The 20454-nt window shown below is 52.6% G+C and overlaps 2 protein-coding genes across 2 annotated transcripts; one reads left to right on the plus strand and one right to left on the minus strand.

Annotated features, from left to right (window-relative positions):
• Window positions 1-561: 561 nt before the first annotated feature.
• Window positions 562-13716, minus strand: TMEM127 (transmembrane protein 127). Its single transcript, XM_024743663.1, has 4 exons — window positions 13571-13716; window positions 12830-13147; window positions 4013-4177; window positions 562-2994 (listed from the first exon to the last, which is right to left on the minus strand). Exons 2-4 carry the CDS (start codon window positions 13071-13073, stop codon window positions 2687-2689), a joined length of 717 nt encoding a protein of 238 aa, XP_024599431.1. The 5' UTR covers window positions 13074-13147; window positions 13571-13716; the 3' UTR covers window positions 562-2686.
• A 193-nt stretch (window positions 13717-13909) lies between these two features.
• Window positions 13910-18275, plus strand: CIAO1 (cytosolic iron-sulfur assembly component 1). Its single transcript, XM_024743643.1, has 7 exons — window positions 13910-14173; window positions 14753-14901; window positions 15064-15175; window positions 15282-15370; window positions 15613-15814; window positions 16461-16548; window positions 17443-18275. The coding sequence occupies exons 1-7, from the start codon at window positions 14035-14037 to the stop codon at window positions 17681-17683; spliced, it is 1020 nt and encodes a 339-aa protein (XP_024599411.1). The 5' UTR covers window positions 13910-14034; the 3' UTR covers window positions 17684-18275.
• The last annotated feature ends 2179 nt before the right edge of the window (window positions 18276-20454 follow it).

The raw sequence follows: 20454 nt of genomic DNA on the forward strand, positions 1-20454 counted from the left end.
CAGAAACCCAAGTGGGCTGCTCCTCCAAGGGAGCCCTGAGCTCTTTCACTGTGATGCACACTGGGGCCCAGCGTGTCGGCTGAAGGCGTGAATGGACGAAGGGAACGTGGGTAACCGCTGGAGGCGTTGACGTTACACTCCTGGAGCCGTTTGCACTCACACACCTCTCCCTGGAAGTCAGTGGTCATTTCCCGTGGCTTCAAAAGGAAGTGCAGCTTCTTCTGCAAGTCCTGGCCCTGCAGAAGTCTATTTCTCTCTGCACAAGGGCTGGAGTTCAGAAGCCACGCTCTCTCCTGCAGCTCACGGGATGCAGAGGGATGAGCTCAGGGTCTGAAATCAAGGACTTGGGCGGAGGCACCTATGGCTCCCAGCCTTGGGACCTCGGTGCGGAAGTCGTCAGGATTAGGAGGGTCATTTGGGCGCAGATGCCTTGCATGCAGCAGGCACACTCAAGTCCCTTCTAACTTTTTAAAAATTACGTTCACACTTCCTCAATTTCTCCTGCCTCTCTAAGAGGAAGGGAACGAACCAACTCAGGGAAGCTGCGACAGAAAAAGGACAGGGAGCCATTGGCATTTACATTCTTATTTGTGGTTTCGGGTTTTTTTCTTCTGTTTTGCTTTTAACTTTTTTTTCTAGAAAATAAAAGGAACACAACCAAGGGAGTTTATATGACAAACTATCAGGGTCAGGAGGGCAGGGGAAAAGAGAAAGAAAGCCCAGAGGCGTGGGTAGCTAATAAAAAGTGGGTTCCGAACCACGCGGAACGGTCCACAGGGTCATGTCTGGGTCCTCATGAGACGACCAGTCACTTTGGCATGCGTGTTCGTTGCCCCGTCTCCTGGTCCGCCTGCTCAGAACCCCAGGGTCAGAGAGAGCTGGCTGCACCCTGGAAATCTGCCAAACTCAGACTCTACAGCAAGTCAAGACTTAATTTAGCTCCTCGGCTTTGTGCTCAGGTATCACACGGCAGTCTTTCTTGCCTAAGAGAAGAGTCTAGAAGAGTGTGAGAGTCACCATGGGACACACTTTGGCATCGCAGTGAACCCCACACGTGGCCGCTCACTCAGGCGCAGACATGGCCTTCACCACCGAAACAGGCGTCTGTCCAGACATCCTCAGGCAGTCTGGCCAAAGAAGGACAAGGGACATGACAGTCCCCGTCTAGCCACAGGTCAACAATGGTGTCCGTTCTCCAGTCTTACTCTGTCTATCGCCTGTGAAGGACACGGGAATCCATCTGCTTTTCGGCTTAACACTGGACACCGATTCCAAAGAAGCTTGGCCATTTGGATCCACACCGTAGGTCTCTCCGGTTTCTCCCACTTTATGCCCCATATCTCAGGGCAGAAAATTCAGCCCATCCAGAGCCACGTGTGGCCAACAGAACGGCCAGAGCGATGGCCGGGCAAGAAAGAGCCAGCAGCACACTGTGAGACCAGAGTACATTCAAGAAGGGGAGAGGGGCACGCAGCGAGCTGCTGCCCCAGCTCACAGTCTAGGGGACACACTGAGCCTGAAGGGCACAGCCAGGGCCGCTCGCCTGACAGGGGGTTCTGACACCTCATGCAGCAGGGCCCCCCTGGTCGCAGTTCCTACGTGGAGAGCGGCGGGCTCCCTGCCCTGCTGCGGCCCCTGTTCCTGCACGGAGGCCAGGTTACGTCTCAGTGCCGCGGTCCTGAGGAGCACCACGCTGGCCAGCCAGCCAGGCCGATGTGGCTCTGGGTTCTACAGGAAGGCCGCAGGGAGCCGTGGTCACTGGGAGGAGGGGGCAAGGGAGGAGGGCTGCATTCTGCCAGGAGGGATTCGGGGAGGAACTACCAGGGGCTGGAGGGGTCTGCGGGCCCCAAACATGGCAGGGCCAGAAGGGACGGGCTAAATAGCTGAAGGACGACGATGACAGTCTTGTCGCTAGTTTAAAAAGAGAGTATTGGTGTTGTTGCTCAGTTTTGTTTTTCCCTTTTAAAACCACTCACATTTTAAAAGGTGACAGGGCTGGGGAGATTTGGCCCCCTTCACACTGATCCTTTCCGGGGGGCCTCAGGCTCACACCAGGGCGCCGGCCACCAGGCAGGGACGGGTCAGGGAGAGCACGTGCTCTGCTTCCCAGCAGCCACCGCTTCTCCCTGCAGAACCAGAACACACGTGACAGGCAGTCCAAAGACTAAAGTGCAGAGAATTCCACAGAGCGGGCAGCCCGGTACTGGGCACTCCCAGAAGGGGCAGGGGCAGGGCTCAGCCCAGAGCTACGCTGTGGGGCACATGTGGACAGCTATGAGGCGAGCCCGCAGGGCACGGTCCCCTTTCCCTTGGGCCCCGTGGACGCCTCTTCTAGCGGGGACCGTCCACTGTCAACAGCTCCCCAAGGAAAGTCTCAGTCTCAGAGATAGGGCCCACGAAGGGGGAAAACGTGTACGACCATCCCTGGTTGGTAATGACGAGTGACTGTGGAACGAGAGTGGGATGGAAAGAAGGGAAACAGTGCCATTATCTAAAACCAGTGAACCCCAGGTTTTGAGAGCGGGGATCCATGAACAAACGCTAAAGGCAGAGTCTCTCCCAGGGAAGGTTGGTGAAGACGGTCAGGATCCTCCCGGTGAGGCCCGCTGGGGAAAGGAGCACCTCTGGGTGTGGAGGGCGCTGCAGAGCGGGGAGGGCTGCCAAGGAGGAGGGCCCACGGCTGGCACTAGGGCGTGTAGGCCGGGGGCGGCTGGAACTGGTTGATGACCTCGTACTCTGCCGGGTAGGGCTCGTTCTCCTCCATCTCCGAGAGCAGCTCCAGCGCCTGCTCCTCTTCCTCCGTGGGGTAGTGGCGCAGGAGGTTGGCTGCTGTGGCCAGGATTGAGGCCCCGCCCGCGCCTGCCACCAGGTAGAAGCTAACAGCAAAGGTGACATAAACCTGGGAGCCGTGGTACTTCTTATGTTGCTGCTGCTGAGCCAGGATGAGTTCGGAAGCCCAGTAAGAAAAACCGATGACGGTGGCACACTGCAGGACTGGGGGACAGAGGGACAGCAGAGAAAGGGGGTTAGCAGGCACCCCGCAGCCGGGATGCTTGAGGAATCGACTGCAGTCTCTCTACCCAAACCCCATTTTCAGAGAACCTGCCTGGCCCCAGACACTGCAAGGGGGAGCTCTTGTGGCCGAGGCGGGAGACAGAGGCCTGACCCCACCCGGGCCAACTAGATTCTCTCTGTCTTAAGAATTTAGAATTGGGGACTTCCCTGGTGGTCCAGAGGTTAAGACTCTGCACTCCCAATGCAGGGGGCCCGGGTTCGATCCCTGGTCAGGGAACTAGATCCCGTGTGCCACAACTAAAGATCCCGCATGCCGCAACTAAAGATCCCGCATGCCAGAACTAAAGATCCTGCACGTGGCAATGAAGATCCCACGTGCCACAACTAGGACCCGGTGCAGCCAAATAAATAAATATTAAAAAAAAAAAAAAAAAGAATTTGGAATTGGGATACTAGGGCCGCTAGAAGTCATTGGGTGCTTCGAGAGGAATAGACAAGGTCGTGCAGTTTGGGAGCCGGAGTCGCTGATACCCTAGGTCAAATCAACACAGCAGCCCCATCACGAGGGAGGAGAGAAGCCTTGTATGAGCAGAGAAGCCTGGCCTGCAGGGAAGCGGGAAGGGTGGGGAGAGAGAACCTGAGACCATGTACTCCAGGGAGACACAGTGAGACGCTGTAGTTCCTCCCTTGCTCCTTCCAGGCCCCATGAGCCTGGCTGAGCTTCAAATCCTGTTCTTAGAGAGCCATGATGTAAATCCTAACAATATTCTCTCCCTACAGCTCAGCCGAGTGGGTTTGTGGTCCTGGCAGGCATACATGCAAATGACGGAAGCAAGCTGCTCTCACACGCCAGTGCTCTGTGAAAGGCTAGAGCTGAAATGAGCATCGGGAACAGTGTCTGCTCATGACACCCCTTCGCCCCCACCTGCAACTCCAGACGGGATGCCGCCCCTACCCTGTGGCAGTTCCTCCCCGACTGGGAGTAGCCCGAGCTTACCTGTGAGGATGTGGGCGAAGGCATAGCGACGGGTGATCTTCAGGGCTGGATGCTTGGGCCCAAAGACATCCAGAAGGAAGGCGGAGAGACTACACAGGATGCCCAGGAAGCAGAAGGCGGCGATGACCCGCAGGAGCAGGACTGTCTGGGGATTCATGCAGAAATCTGTAGGGGGAGGAGCAGATCCTCAGGCTCCCAGGCAGCACCCTGGGGCAGGAAGCCCCCCCTCCACCACAGGCCAGCGAGCCAGGGGAGGACTGGAGGGGGGCGTGGTCTCAGCTCCCACTCCCAGTGGGGCTGCAGAGGGGGTGGAGGAGCCTCCCTATTCGAAGACAGGACCCCTGGGTCACTGTTCCCGTGTGCCTCGAGTCCTTCCTCCCTTTCCAACAAGACTAGTCCAAGTGCAGGGCTCCACTTCAGTGTGCGGTTGACCCTTGAACAGCATGGGTTTGAACGGTGAGGGCCCACTTATGTGTGGACTTCTTTTTCAATAGTAAACACTACGGTACTACACGATCGGGGTTGGTTAAATCTGCAATGTGGAACCACGGATCCGGAGGGCCAAATATAAATTACACAAATTATACACAGATTTTCAACTGCTGGGAGGGTCAGCATCCCTAACCCCATTGTCGTTCAAGGGTTAACTGTACTTGCCACGCTCTCCTAACCATTTTTAAGGATCCTGACAATTAATCAGACATGTTAACCCATTCTGCTAAAGCATGCTTTGGGCTGGCAGGAAAAGCCAAAGGGACGAAGGCCAGAGGCCCATTCAAGTCCATGCTCTATCCAGTCACTCATTCACAACCCTTTTGTTCAAAAAGAAGCTGAAGCAGTTTAGAGAACCTTGTAACGACAAGAGAGGACTAAATAGATGGGGAAAGCTGGTAGACTGGACCTCCACATTTATTTTTGCTCCCCGAACCCTACTAAAACAAAAGAAAAAAAAATTAAGACATAAACCCACACAAAGAGAAGAAGGGCCAAACAAAATTCTGGAAACTGGGAAGTAACGGGACTCAGAACTAGAACTGACTTGACAGAACAGATAAACTGAAGTATAAGCCGGAAATGGGAAAAGGTAAGAAGCAGCTAGGTTTACACCACAAAAGCCGGAAAGGCTCAGAAACTGACAGCCCCAAATACCTTCTAAAATGAGGACAAAGCCATTGGGGGGTGCTCGCTCTACCAAAAGGAGGGAATTAACCAAGAAAAAGGAAGATACTAAAACAGGAGACCCAACATTCAATGAGTAAAGAGCCTCCAGGGTCATAGTGAAAGATACCAGGAGGACAGCTACACAGGGACCCCATCAAGCAACCTACATTTCCCTCTAGGACTTTAATACCATTCTTTCCTTTTTTCTTTTCTTTTTTTTATTCCATCTAGACCACACTGTCAGCTCCCTTTGATATCTACGCAAACTGCCACAGTTCTAGAAACACACAGACAGAATAAAGGCTGGTCCAAAAAGATACCATTTTAAGCTTTGATAAAAAGTAGGAAATGGGCCTTAACTTCCTCTATGCAGCCACCGGCAAGTTCTTCTTTTATTTAGGCCATGGGTCACCAAGTGATTTGGGAAACTTTGAAAAGGGCTGGCAAGACTTACACTGTAGGCTCCTGTCCCGAGGTTTTTTTTTTTTTTTTTGGAGGTGGGGAACCACAAGCTTTATTGGCTGTAAGTTCTCCTCAGGAGCCTGGCCTGCTGGGCTTTCCTGAGTTTTGATCTCAGGCTGAGAGGCTGTTGGACGGTGGTTATCACTCTCTCGTGCACAGGAGAATCCCCAGGGTGCTGGCTGAGAGCATGTTCCCAAGCTCCAGAGATTCTGAGCTCTTGGTCTGCGGCAGGGCCTAGGAATCTGGATTTTTACCAGCAGCGCAGGGGGCCTAAGCCTTACACCCCAAGAAACACTGATCCTGGACCTAGAGGGAGGTTAACTGATGAAGAAGAGTCCGAAAACCTGGGGAGGGCACCTGAGATCAACAAAGCAGCCTCAAACCAACCGACGTTGATCGGCATCGTGGGGTCCTGGACAGAGGGCGCAGCCTCCCACGCGGAAAAACCAGACCAGATATGCAGAGGCCCTGGGCCTTTGTGACAGCGTGCACTCCCTACCATCTCAGGCTCAGAATTCACCAGGCAGATGTTGCCTGGGCCCACACATGATTCATACGCCTTGATCTGGCTTCAGAGCTACCTGTCACTCTCTTATCAGCTAACCATCTGTTTTGGAGCCCAATCATCCAGCCTGAGTGATTGCCTGCTGCTAGCAGGCTTGCCTGTGCGTTAGCTCTGCCAGCAACCAGGTCCAGCCTCCATTTAATCCGGCCCTGCGGGCCTGAAGGGGTCTAGAAACCCACAGGGCCTCTCTGAAACCAAAGCTCCTGGAGACGGGGGCTGTTTCCTGGCTGCATTCTGAATATTGCTGAAAGCTCTCTGAGGCAGTTCTTCTGGGGTCCACGTGGCACGTGGCAGGGATGGGGCAGGACGAAAGTGTTCTTCTCTTCTAGTGCTTCCAAGAATAACCTGCGAGTGGCAGGGTATAGGGGCTTACGTCACACTCCGCTCTGCAGCAGGCCGTGTTCCGATTCCTCCAGCATTACTCAACGTGACCAGGACCTCTGAGTGATGCTTTAATTGTAGTACTTAAAGTCAACTCAGTGTTGTTTATTTTTAATTAATTTATTTATTCACTTATTTAATTTTTGGCTGCACTGGGTCTTCGCTGCTGCATGCGGGTCTTCTCTAGTTGCTGAGGGCGGGGGCTACTCTTTGTTGTGGTGCTTGGGCTTCTCATTGCGGTGGCTTCTCTTGTTGAGGAGCACAGGCTCTAGGTGCGTGGGCCTCAGTAGTTGTGGCACGCGGGCTCAGTATTTGTGGCACGCGGGCTCTAGAGCACAGGCTCAGTAGTTGTGGCACGCGGGCATTAGTCGCTCCATGGCATGTGGGATCTTCCCGGGCCAGGGCTCGAACCCGTGCCCCCTGCGTTGGCAGGCGGATTCTTAACCACTGCACCACCAGGGAAGCCCTCAACTCCGTTTCAATTTAGCAACTAGTTTTAACTGAAAAATGTAACACACAGGGCTTCAGAGATACTATCTTTGGCTGCATAAGTGAGTATAGGATGTTCATTTGATTATCATCCTTTAAAACGTACATCCGCTGGATACACTTCTACGTGTCCTATGTTTCAGAATACACTTATCTTAGTAATAAGGAGGACTTGCACAGATGTCCAGATGCCCCTCCCAAGAGACAAACATTGTTGGCAGTTTTTTGTGTGCCCCTCCAGGTATTCCTGCCTGTGCACGCAGATGGGGCAAACGTCATCTTAGTTGAGCCTCACTCCACTCTGGGGGATTCATCACATGGTTCAGATGAGGAATTGGAGGCTCCAGGAGGTTAAGTGACTTCCTGCAGGTCACGCGGCACAGAGCTAGACTCCAAATCCGGGTCAGGCCCCCTTGCACCGTGACACTCCCAATCACCAAGCACCAGAGTTAGCCCTTTTGGTTTCTCCTCGCTGGAGCTAATCAGTCAAATCCGAAAGAACTGTATTTGAATGAAAGGTCGGAAGTGGCTCTGAATGCTGGCGGAGCCATCGCCAGGGCCAGCAGCTGCTGAGCTCACTAAGGGAACGGCTGGAAGCATGAAATCTCTTCTAGGCAGAAAAGGTTCGGGTCGTTAAGCAAACCTTAAAAGGTTTGAAAGGAGCTCATACTGGGAATTACTGGGCAAAACCTGCTGGGTGTGGTCTAAGCTTCTGCAGTCCTCAGAGTCTGGCTCTGAAAAGCAGAAGTCACTGGACTTGGCACCCAATCCTAGCCCTCCCACAGATTATATGTCACCTTGAGCAAGTCACTGAATGCCCCTGGCCTCTGCGCTCACCCTGTCGAAGGGAAGCTATAACACCTGCCCCGCCTGCACAGGGGTGCGTGGGGAGGGTCAAAGCACAAATTGCTGGGGATGAGCCGCCCCACTCCCTCTGCGCTGGGCGGCCACAGCAGTGTCTCTTCTCTGGCGTGCCTTTCCTCCTTACACCGAGACTGCCCCGTCCACACACGTCAGCCAGTGTGGGCCAAAGGAGGAGCCCACTAATGCCAGACTGAGGACCTGTGCCACCAGCGTGATGATGCAGTACAGAGAAGGGGCTTTGGACCCACAATTCAAACAGGTTTTGTTTCTACGTGACGCCTTCTGCCTTTCTCTACTCCAAAGCTCTGAGCAAACCTTCAGGCTCAGCGGGGAAGCCAAGTGGGGACTTTCCTTGGAGTGATGCTAAGAGATACCCAGGAGCCTGCCCTACATCCCACAGCGGTCTCAGAGCACACAGGGAAGACAGGCAGCGTTATCCCTGACACGCTTAGAACCCAGCTCAGACTCTCCTGGGGTCGGGATCTCAATGTCCCTTTCTTTCCTCCCTGTCAGACATCAGTATGGCAGGGAGGGCAATGAATATCTGCTCCATTGAGAGGGCTGCCAAAGAGAAGCAAAATCCTCAGATGTTACGTGTGTGTTACTTTATTTGTGGAGAGAAATGGCACATGGGGCAGGGTCCTAATTTTAAACTCAAACCAGTGGTGCAGGGGACTCCCTGGTGGTCCAGTGGTTAGGACTCTGTGCTGCACTGCTGGGGGCCCAGGTTTGATCCCTGGTCGGGGAACTAGGATCCCACAAGCCGTGTGGCACAGTCAAACAAATAAACAAACAAACAAAAATTGTTTAAAAAAAACAAAACAGGGGTGCATCCACTACACTCCAGTAAGACAGAATGCATCCTACCCTCCAGCTGTGCTGTGTGGCCTGTTTATTTTGGTAACTATTGCTTGACTGTTCCCTCCAGTCACTGGGGAAGAGGGCAGCTGCTGTGTAACAGGATCCCAAGGAACTGACTTTGCCCAAGGTCATTGGTAAGTCACTGGGCTGGATTTGTTTTGAAGGCCCTGGCTTTTCCTGTCTATCTGCCCATGGCTCTCACCCCTCCTGACCCAAAGAGGCTGCAGGCAGGACGCTTAAAGTGGCTTCTGGCCAGTTCCCTTCTGTCCCGTCTCCTATTTCCCCCCTCACTGGAGTCCCTGAGTCAGAGGCACGTCCCCGGGGGCCCCAGTCCTTCCAGCACCCACCTGCACAGCCACTCCCCAGTGTGACTTTTGTTTCCAACCAAGGCTTCTGACACAAGACTCCAAGAGGGCCCTCCAGTGCCTGGCTGGGTCATCCCACAGATACCAATGGTCCTAGCCCAGCTGCCTCTGAGGATAGGCCCCAGGGGATCGGGAAACGCCAGCTGCATCAGTCACCACCCCTCAGACACTCCGGCCCTTCCTGGAAGGCCCTTGATCTTCCTATGGCTTGCCGTCAACCATGATTCCCCTGACTTCACATCCTAAACTCCCTCATTCTCCAGAGATGCTTCCTGAGGCTGTGGTCCCTGCTGCCCTTTGCTGGGCATGCTTGAGAGGCAGAGAGGGACTGGGGCTCAGAAGGAGTGATTCTCTGGGCTCCCCTGCTGGGGGCCACTATCGGTCTGGGCACATCTCTGCCCGCACCCCGGGCCCAGACTGAAGAAGAGCTTTGTGAGGACCAGGGGAGTGGCAGAATTCTGGTGGATCTTTTAAGCCAACGGCATTTGTTAAAGCCTTCAAGGGCTCTGGGAATGACAGCGTGAGGATGAGTGGCTTTGCCTCCGCTCACCAACGTAAGGCGATGAGGAATAAAAAGGTGCAGCTTTGCCTAGGCTTGTGATGAAAACTCAACTAGAATATGGGGAAATAAGAGGCCTGGGACAGCTCTGATGGAAGGAGAAAGAAGCTCAGTGTGCGCTAAGGTACAGTGGTGAGAGTGGAGTCCACACCACTCAGATCAGCTGTGTGTCCCTGAGCAAGTGGCCTGACCTCCCTGAGCCTGAGACGTGTGTGTGTGTGTGTGTGTGTGTGTGTGTTGGGTGATGACAGTCCCTACCAAATAAAGATGTTGTTTAGGAGACACTACAGCCAGGCGTGAAGTGGGTTTAGCACAAAGCCTGGCACTCAGGCAGGGGGCCAAGAAATGGGAAGACACCGTCCCAAAGCCTGCTGGCCCTGGCCGCTCCCTGTCGCCTGCAGAGACCTGGCAGAGTCTGTTCTCCCTCTGGAAGCATCTACAGGCACCAGATCTGTACCCCATAGCTCTGCTCCCTCCTGAGATGGGGAATATCCCAGGCTTCCATGCTAGGATATCTGCCAGGCCCTGAGGCTCAGCACAGTCCCACAGAATAGCGTACATCTGAAGGCCCACTGGGCACCGAAAAACCAACTGGTACAAAGAAGAAGAAGAAGAGAAATAGGGACCTTTGGATTCCTCGCCTTCTTCTGTGGTAGCTCATGAGGTAGCACTGTCAACTCCTTTATTAATGGACGCCAAGTGTTCCCAGCTTGTAATGGCCAAGAAGATGGCCAAGGAAAACCAGGCCGAAACTATTCATGGGTTAAGATCCCTAAACACACGAACAGGCATAATGTAAAGGTGAAGGCGACGTGCTTTATAAAAGACAAAACCTGGCTTGGATAATTTCTCAGAAAAGGTAAATATATGTGTAAACAAAGGAGAACTGCACCAGGAATTTATTCTTATTTTTGACATGGCTTTGACAAGGATGCACGCCAGAGTGGACTGAACGACCGTGAGATCATTCCTTATGACGGCTGAAGTAAAGCAAAGGTTAAAAAACATAAACGAGACAGCGTCACTTTAAACTGGAGTCAACGGTGAGGTACACTCAGCTATGCCACTCCCAGCTGTGTGGCCCTGGAGAGGTCACTTCACCTCTCTGAGACACCAGTTTCCTGGACCTTTGGAATGAGGACATGGGATCAGATGACCCCTCCCCTCATGGCATGAATTTTAAGAGCCTCCCTAGGAATGATCTGAAATGGAGAAGCATCGTGAACTCTCTCCCAGTTTGGAAATGACACCAAGCCCTTGAAACACTGACCATCAGGGGATCGATCAACTGCCAAGGCCTGGGTGAAGCGGTGGAAAGGTGGCAGCTGTTCCTCACAAAAAGGCAAGTGCAGGGGAACGCGCTAAGGGAAAAACCATTCAACTCAAGCTTGATGGGCTTTCTGTCATCAGCTACACGCCACAGAAAAAGCTGCATGTCACATGGCCTCCATCGTGTGGATAACTGTGCTCGTAATGGGCCAACGCAGAGAAAGCTATCATCAAGGTGAAACCTAGAAACAAACCAGAAGCCCCCAACCTGTTCTCTACAAAATCATCATCAAGGTGAAATCTAGAAACAAACCAGAAGCCCCCAACCTGTTCTCTACAAAATCATCATCAAGGTGAAATCTAGAAACAAACCAGAAGCCCCCAACCTGTTCTCTACAAAATATCAGGGGATCGATCAACTGCCAAGGCCTGGGTGAAGCGGTGGAAAGGTGGCAGCTGTTCCTCACAAAAAGGCAAGTGCAGGGGAACGCGCTAAGGGAAAAACCATTCAACTCAAGCTTGATGGGCTTTCTGTCATCAGCTACACGCCACAGAAAAAGCTGCATGTCACATGGCCTCCATCGTGTGGATAACTGTGCTCGTAATGGGCCAACGCAGAGAAAGCTATCATCAAGGTGAAACCTAGAAACAAACCAGAAGCCCCCAACCTGTTCTCTACAAAATCATCATCAAGGTGAAATCTAGAAACAAACCAGAAGCCCCCAACCTGTTCTCTACAAAATCATCCTAAAGCTTCAAAGACTCAAGAGAAATGCAAAACAGCAAAAGAACTCACAGAGAAAGACAAGATTAGGCCACAAGGATACGGCTTTTCAGCCGCAACCTGCATAAGTGGTATATATGATCCAAGTTCTCCAAAGGAAAACTTGACCTTTTCACCAAATCCCAGAGCCTGAATCCGTAAAAAGGCAACGTGAAGATATCTAACAGGATGGGCTTCTGATACATGGGGCAGTAAACATCTGGAATGAATTACAGCCAGGGAGTGGCACAGGGAGAAAGCATTCAAGAATGGTTCAAAAGGCCTTGCGGGTAATGAACTCCGCTGTTACTAAGGGCTGTTTGGAACCCACTGACCATTTTCCCTGTAAAAGCCAGGCAGTGCCATCCTTACCCCCCACACCACACAGCCTTTACCTTCATTACTACAGACAGGGTGGGCAGGATGAGCTACAGGCCTCCCCTGGGTCCAGTAAAGACCATGGTCCCTTTCCCCTTTCCTCTGCCTCCCTGGCTGAGAAGCAGGATGACGAACAAAGCAAACTTACCTCATTTGGGCACACTTGTGAGGGTTCCAAGAGCCAAATTCCTATTGTTTTACTGAGGTTGGCAATGGAACTGACTTCTGGTTATTGAAAATACCATAGACTCCCTTTGTCTCTAACAACAATCAAATTACTGTACAACTCAAAAACATCTTTTAAACTCTAGCCATATTTAAAAGTTCCTTTTTCTCCATCAATCAGGCTGTCCCAAAGAAAGCTTCCTGTATCCCAGAGGCTCCTCAGAAGGAGACAGCTAATTGTGATGCCTAGCACCCTTATCTTCTCTCCATATACGGCGCCCTTGGCCCGGCAGAAGCCTAAAATAGCAGTCCAGATTAGCATGGCGTTGAGGAGTGGGTGCTTGGCTGAATAACATCATAATTAATGAGGGGCTGGACCCCAAACAGAGCCACCTGGTGGGCATGAACACCAGGCAGGAATGGGGCTGTTTCCTTCAACCAAGTGCCTGCCCCAGGCTATCTCAGCTCCAGCCGGCACCCTACCGAGGAGGCCCTGTCGTCCAGAAAGAAGAGGGTCGGCGCGCAGCGCCCTCACCTTTCAGCAGGTCCGGGTGCACGGAGCCCAGCACGTCGGAGACCCCCAGCTCCTGGCGGGAACAGGTGCCACCGTGGATGTGCAGCCAGGCAGGCTCGGCGAGGGCAGTGCACAGCGCGGTGATGGACAGGGCACCCGGCAGGGCCGAGGCCAGGCTACGCTCCGGCTGCTTGGGCAGAGCGCTGCCTCCCGGGTTCCTCCGCCGGCGCCCGCCAGGCAGCCCTGCGCCTCCGGGGGCGTACATGCCCGGGGCCGCCCGCCGTCGCTCCGCGGTCGCTGCTGGTCGCCGCCGACCTCCGCCGAGAGCACAGAGCCTGCCTGTCCGGGGGGAGGAGAGCAACGCGCTGGGTTCGCAGAGGTGAGGCTGGCTCAAGGCTGTCAGGGCCAACACCGGAGGATGGGGGTGGGACCGAGGGCAGAGGCAGAGACAGGAGAGCTGCAGAGGTTCGGGGGGCGGGGACAGGGTCCCTGGAGTGGGGCTGCGGAGGTGCAGGATGATGACCCGGAGAGGGCTGGGGGCCCGCTGGATCTCGGCAGAGCAGAGTGGGGAGAGGGGCTGGGGCGGAGTTATCTGTTAGTGGTGGAAGAGAGACCCGGCCTAGGAGTCTTGGCCAGAGGGTGCCGAGGGGCGGAGGACCAGGCTGGGCCGCAGGGATCGGGGACCCAGGATCTGGGAACAGCGATCTGGGGTGCGACCTGTGTCCAGAGAGGACCCACCCCTCACCGACTCCTGATCCTCACCGGTCAGCAGGCCTCAGTGCCGGGATGGCGTCGCTCCGTCCCGTCACGGGCTCCTCAGCTGCCACGGGACGAGCGATCCCAGGCCACAAACCAGCAACGCCCGAACCAACCCGGGCCCGATCCACTTCCGGCTTCCTCCACCTCTGCCCCCGCCTCCTCCGGCTCCCCGCCCAGTCCCCCGCGCGCGACACAGCCCGGGCGCGCCGCCGGTTCCCTGCGCAAGGCCTCACGGGACTTGTAGTTTCAGGCAGTCCCGCGATGCTTTCCGATGGGGGTGGGGGGCTGTGGGGGAGGAGGGAGTGAAAGGCCGACTACAACTCCCAGAGGGCAGCACGGCAGAAGCCGCGGGTGCTTTAGTTCCAAGGAGGACCCCGGCCCTCAGGGGGAAGAGGATTTGCCTGGTGGGAGCCGCAGTCGGCGCGGCTGGCTCAGCTCACCTCTGCCTCCTCCTGAGCCGGGCAGCCATGAAGGACTCGCTGGTGCTGCTTGGTCGTATCCTGGCGCACCCGGACTCCCGCTGCTGGTTCCTGGCCTGGAACCCCGCGGGAACCTTGCTGGCCTCGTGCGGGGGCGACCGGAGTGTCCGCATCTGGGGCAGGGAGGGTAAGGCCCGGCTACGCGACCGCTGCCGCCGAGGGGTCTACGTGCGCTTGGTGTGGGTGCCAGGCTCGGGGAGTGCGCAGCCTGCGGGTCAGGCATACCCTGGACGGTGGTCGCAGGCCAAGGGAGAGGGTGGAGGGGCCTCCTTAGCCACTCTGAGAAAGGTTTTTCTGGCAAAGGAGTCGACAAATACTAGAAGCTAAAATGTCAATAGGCTGAAACTGTTGAGGGAATTGTGATAGTTGCTGAGGTAGGAAAATGCAGAGAGAAGAAGGAAAGTAGCCTGCAGAGTAATTTGCTATAGATGATGAAGTTTAAATTTTATCCCAGGGGCGTTTGGGTGCTATTGACAGTTTTAAATTGGGAGGGTGACTCCTTCGATTTGACTTAGAAGGATACCTCCAGAGGAAGTGGAGTCAATTAATATACTGACCTTCTGAAAGCATGTTATTAAACACACCCACTGAGCTTTGCCCCCCAGCTTGGCTCCAATACTGGTCCCCATTACCCAATGGCACTGATACTGCTTCAGCACCTTCTCGTGCACCCAGCTCCAGAGCCTGGCCTGTCCTCTGCTTTTAGGTGACAGCTGGATCTGCAAATCTGTCCTTTGTGAAGGCCACCAGCGCACCGTGCGGAAGGTGGCATGGTCTCCCTGTGGGAATTACCTGGCCTCTGCCAGCTTTGATGCTACCACTTGCATTTGGAAGAAGAAGAATGATGACTTTGAGGTAACCGGGCTGGATGGGACCAGGATTGTTGCCTGTTCCCCGCCCCCCAGCCAGGGCTGGTTGAGGAACATGAGCCAGCCTGGGCCAGTGGGGCTGTGCCCATGAGAAGGACCGCAGGGCTCTTAGCTGCTGCTGATTCTTGTCCCTCTTCCCGGTTCACAGTGTGTAACCACTCTGGAGGGCCATGAAAATGAGGTCAAGTCAGTAGCCTGGGCCCCATCTGGCAACCTCCTTGCCACCTGCAGCCGAGATAAGAGTGTGTGGGTCTGGGAAGGTGAGTCCAGGTCCCTCCGGATGCAGTTGGGAACCTGCCACCAGATCTCCCCCTGTGTCCCTGACAGGGTCGGTCAGCTCAAGGGCTCTTCTTTTCTCTTGCACAGTTGATGAAGAAGACGAGTATGAATGTGTTAGTGTCCTCAACTCACACACACAGGATGTCAAGCATGTGGTTTGGCACCCGAGCCAGGAGGTAAGAGTCAGATATCTTGGTGGGAAGGAATTCTGATGTGGAGGGTTGTATCCAGCCTTCTTCTGCTCTTCTGCCTCAACCTGGCTTTTCCAGGGATCTCGATCTGTGACCCAGAGACATCAATCCCTTTATAAAAGCAGATCCCTGGGACTCTCCTGTCCTGGCAGGGAGAAGTGTTGGAACCACAGACACTTCTTGGGCCCTACAGACACGTGCTGTGTTTTCCCTGGCCTCTCCCACAGCTGTTAGCCTCTGCCAGCTATGACGACACAGTGAAGCTCTACCGGGAGGAAGAGGATGACTGGGTATGCTGTGCCACCCTCGAAGGCCACGAATCCACCGTGTGGAGCTTGGCCTTTGACCCCAGTGGCCAGCGCCTGGCCTCTTGCAGTGATGACCGTACCGTGCGCATCTGGCACCAGTATCTACCGGGCAATGAGCAAGGTGAGGGCCCAGCCTGGGAGCTAAGGAAGACCCATCTCTCACGAGGCTTAGTCTACTGAGGGGCTGAGACACATAGATGAGTCACAGGAAACTGGGGTAGAAAGGCAGGTGTGCCACCAGAGGCCTCCAGGTATTGTGCCGAAAGAGTCGGGAGCGTCTGAGGAAGGGGGGCCATTTCACCTGGACTTGAAAGAGTGTGCAGGATTTTAACACGAGAAGAGAATTCTAGGTGCAAACGACACGAGCAAAGGCATTGAAGGTAACGACAGCCTAGACTTAACGCCAGGAACAGTGACTCGTGTCGATGGAGCATAAGCATAAAGGATTTGGAGAAAAATGAGGTGGGTTGGGCTGGCTGGTGGGCGGCCTTAAAAGGCAGGCTAACCCGTCAGATGTAGTCGGCAGCAAAAGGGTTTTGAGGAACAGGACATATCCTTCTCAGAATTCTGCTGTAAAAATGCCAGTCTGGCTGCAGTGTGTAAGGCAGATCAGTGAGGACAGAGACAGAGCAATGAAGATGAGGCCTCATGACTGAGGGTGGGCTGGGGCGCAGCAAATTAGGGTCTCCTCTGGGGCGGGTTAGATACTCTCCTGAGATGCCCAGGACACGGACATGCCTGAGGCTCAAGAGAAGTCTGTCATGCAGGGGTGGCGTGCAGCGGCTCTGACCCTAGCTGGAAATGTATCTGCACCTTGTCAGGCTTCCACTCCAGGACCATTTACGATGTCGCTTGGTAAGACCTCCCCACTGCCTCCACCCTGCCACCCCAACCATTGGAGAGATTTTAGAGAAGTCAAAAGCCTGTGCTGCTCCCTTTCACCTTTGGGAATACATGGGGATAGAGAGCAGCCACCCTCAGGTCTTCAGATCAGGCCAGACTGTCTCCATGCTGGCTCAGAGCTGGCCGGTCTGGGGTACACAGGAGCGGGGACAGGCTTAGACCCAGGCCTGCACCTGTGTTAAGATTCCAGGCTATGAAGGCAGCTCCAGCCTTTGGGGGTCACAGAGCATCATACCATCCAGAAATATTTATTCTTGAAACTGTGGATTCATGGCTAGAGAATCCAGCCATGAATCCACAGGGCCGTTTCTACCCTTATGGAGTCTAGAAAAAACGACACCATTCATGTAGGAGAGTCGATCAGAGGGCAGTTCTGGCCCTGAAAATCTATCCCTAGGAAATAATCCTAAATAATGGAAAAACCTGATGTGCATCTAAGTTTTATTTATATTGGCAAACATTTGGGAATAGCAGATATGGACTCAAGAAAAAGTATGGTAGAATTCAGTGGCCTATCGTATCACTTTTTAAAAAATGGTCAAAGAATACTTCATGACAGGGAAACTGCTTATTCCAAGTGAGAAAAGTGTAATTCAGAGTTATATGTAGTTTTTTAGGTTAATTGTATTGGAGGAAAACCTAGATGGCAGCCCTTGAAGCTTGGGGTGATGTTTGTGGCTACATATTTGTTAGGGAGGCTCTTCGATAAGACACTTATAGCTGAGGCCTGAAGTTTGGGACGGGAGCAGGCCGGGGGGACTATAGAACCAATCCCTCCTGCCTGATTTGCCAGGTTGGGGAGGGAGGAGCCACCTGCATACTCACTGATGCGCATGTTCGTCCCAGGTGTCAGCTGACAGGGGCCCTGGCTACCGCCTGTGGGGATGATGCCATCCGAGTATTTGAGGAGGATCCCGGCTCAGATCTGCAGCAGCCCACCTTCTCCGTGACGGCCCACGTGCCTCAGGCCCATTCCCAGGATGTCAACTGTGTGGCCTGGAATCCCAAGGAGCGGGGGCTCCTGGCCTCCTGCAGTGATGATGGAGAATTGGCCTTCTGGAAATATCAGCCATCTGAAGGCCTCTGAGCCACCTTGACTTTGGACAGAATCATGGTTCCCCAGAAAATGTCATAAGACTTTCCCAGCCCCTGAGAGGACCCAGAGGAGCATCCCTGACCTTCCTTTAACTTGGCCCTCCTCCATGCAGACTTGGGTAGAAGTGCAGGCCACAGAACCACTCACTCCTTCCCCTCCTTTGACACGGAGTCTTTGGTAAAGAGCTACAGAACATCAGTCTATTGTACTTAAGCCAGATTTTGCTTGCTTTAGGGCACAGTGTTAAATTTGGGGGTGGTGGTGAGTATACTATTTATAATCATCTTATCTATATGTAGGAGGGATATATCTCAGCCCTTTCTGAAACTGTAAGCTTTATAGGAATAATCCAAGTCCCAAGTCCTGTTTTGTAAGGACATTCACAATCTAAAAGAATTCCATGGTGAGTCCTTTTCTGAAGTAGGTCCTGCCTTCTCGATTTCTGGGCAAACCCTTGCATTTAAGACATTCAGTCAATAGTGAAGGAATTTTTTTTTTTTTTTTTTTTTTGGCTTTGTTGGGTCTTCGTTGCTGCAGGTGGGCTTTCTCTAGTTGCAGTGAGCGGGGGGCTACTCCTTGTTGCAGTGAGATTTCTCGTTGCAGTGGCTTCTCTTGTTGGGGAGCACGGGTTCTAGGTGTGTGGGCTTCAGTTATGGCACGCGGGCTCAGTAGTTGTGGCTCGTGGGCTCTAATACGCAGGCTCCGTAGTTGTGGCGCACGGGCTTAGTTGCTCCATGGCATGTGGGATCTTCCCAGACCAGGGCTCGAACCCATGTCCGCTGCATTGGCCGGCGGATTCTTAATCACTGCACCACCAGGGAAGGCCTGAAGGAAATTTTTTGATGTAGGTTGGTTTAGAGTGAGAAACACCTCTGCTTTCCCTTCGAAACCCTTACGTTAACCTTCTGTGCTATGTGCTGTGATGACAGCCGGGAAGTGCTGAGAAATAAGTGGGGAGGACATGACCCCTAGAAGGGAGAGTTATTGGTGGCCACAGGGCATGCATTCTCAGTGGGGATGAAAATTGGGTCTTAGGTGAGGGGCAAAAAAAAATCTTAGAGACAGTAATTTGTGGCCCTCAAAAGGACCACAGTACGTAAATATGCTGTGGTCTGTCGTATTAGATTTTCATAGTGGGGGTGAGTAGTAAAAAGATGCCGATTAAGGCCCCTTAAGGCAATGATGATGAAAAAATGGTAGAGAAACACTGGCACAGGTAGTCAGTGCTTTAGTCTCACGTTATCCTCTGACAGGCACTTCCAAGTGGGTTTTGACTTGAGGCCTGTCTTCAAGCTCACAGCCTTCACTTGATTTTTTACACCACAGAAATCATGACCTTAGATTTTGAAGACAGCTGGGGCAGTACCTAGAGCAGTGGTTCTCAAGATGTGGTCTGCCGGTCACTGGAAATTCCTAGATTTTTTCAGCAGCTGGTGCCTGGGCAGGAAGCAAGGCAGTGGCACCAAATACTACAGTCGTGTCTCGATGCCTTGGTCTCAGTGAAAAAACTGCCAACTTCCCTGAGAAATGTCCTCAACAGAACTAATAAGAGATAAATTGTATTAAATCTGGACCCTTGAGCATACAGCTCACGTTCTGCAATAACGGGAAGCACACACGAGCACTCCTGCTGCACACTGAGGTGTGGCTGTCTTGAGGAAAAGCAGTTGTGCAACACAACTGTGTTGTTCGTGGCATAACCATTTCTACTTGAAAGAATGAGCAAGTTATGGTATTTAGACTTGGCTATTTGGGAGACATTTTCCAGAAACGAACGGAACGAGCCTTTCACTTCAAGGGAAACTGATAGTGTTGCCAATGATAAAAGCTTTCAAGCAAAAATAAGAATCTTTGAAAACTTGTATTGCCGCCGTGAGCTTGACATGTTCTCAATGCTTAGACTTTTCTGAGGGGACTGGTGGTGATATGAACAAACGTGATCTGTATGATGAAATGTATTGACATTTGGAAGATTTGCATAATTCAGTGAATGAGCATTTTCCAAATGCCTAATGCATGATGTTGTAAGATCACTCATGGGTAAGACATTAAAAGTGTAAGGCCAGTGGGTTTTAACGTAAGAGTATAAAAAGCTCATTGATAAGGTTTCAGATCCACATTGCCTTTAAGAAACTGCCACCTGTGGAGTGGTGACATAGCATCACATAGACTCAATTACCTGAGAAGCCTATTTAAAAACTCCTTTTTCCAACTTCGTATCTGTGTGAAGTCAGCTTTACGTCAGTACAACACACAACAGGTTGTGGAAGCAGCTATGAGAATCCAACTGTCTTCTATTAAGCCAGACATGAAAGAGATCTGCAAAAATGTAAAATGCCACTCTTCTCCCTGGATTTGTTTTGGAAGTTGTTTTTCATAAAAAGTTAACATAAGTTACTGTTGTTTTAAAATGCATTTACTATAGTAAATAAACATCAATGGCTATAACCCAGATAATAAAGGCTGTTTGCGGCTCTTAATTTTTTGTAGTGTAAAGGGGTCCTAAGACTAAATTTGAAAACTGCTAACCTAGGGAAATTACCCTTCAGAATCATTTTCTAATTTTATGCACACTTATTCCTAAAAAAAACCAGAAGGCAAGAATTTGAGAAAAACATTTGTAGATCTGGATCTTAACATCGGTTTAAGCACCCAGTTGGTGCTGCCTCATTATTGGAGGGGACACTGCTGGTCTTGAGAAAGTTCTAACCTGTTGATCTCTCCAGCAAAGTTCAGAGTTAGTTCCTGCAGTAGGGCAGATA

This window comes from Neophocaena asiaeorientalis, unplaced genomic scaffold, assembly GCF_003031525.2.
Source record: "Neophocaena asiaeorientalis asiaeorientalis breed wild unplaced genomic scaffold, Neophocaena_asiaeorientalis_V1.1 scaffold114, whole genome shotgun sequence".
NCBI lineage: Eukaryota > Metazoa > Chordata > Mammalia > Artiodactyla > Phocoenidae > Neophocaena > Neophocaena asiaeorientalis.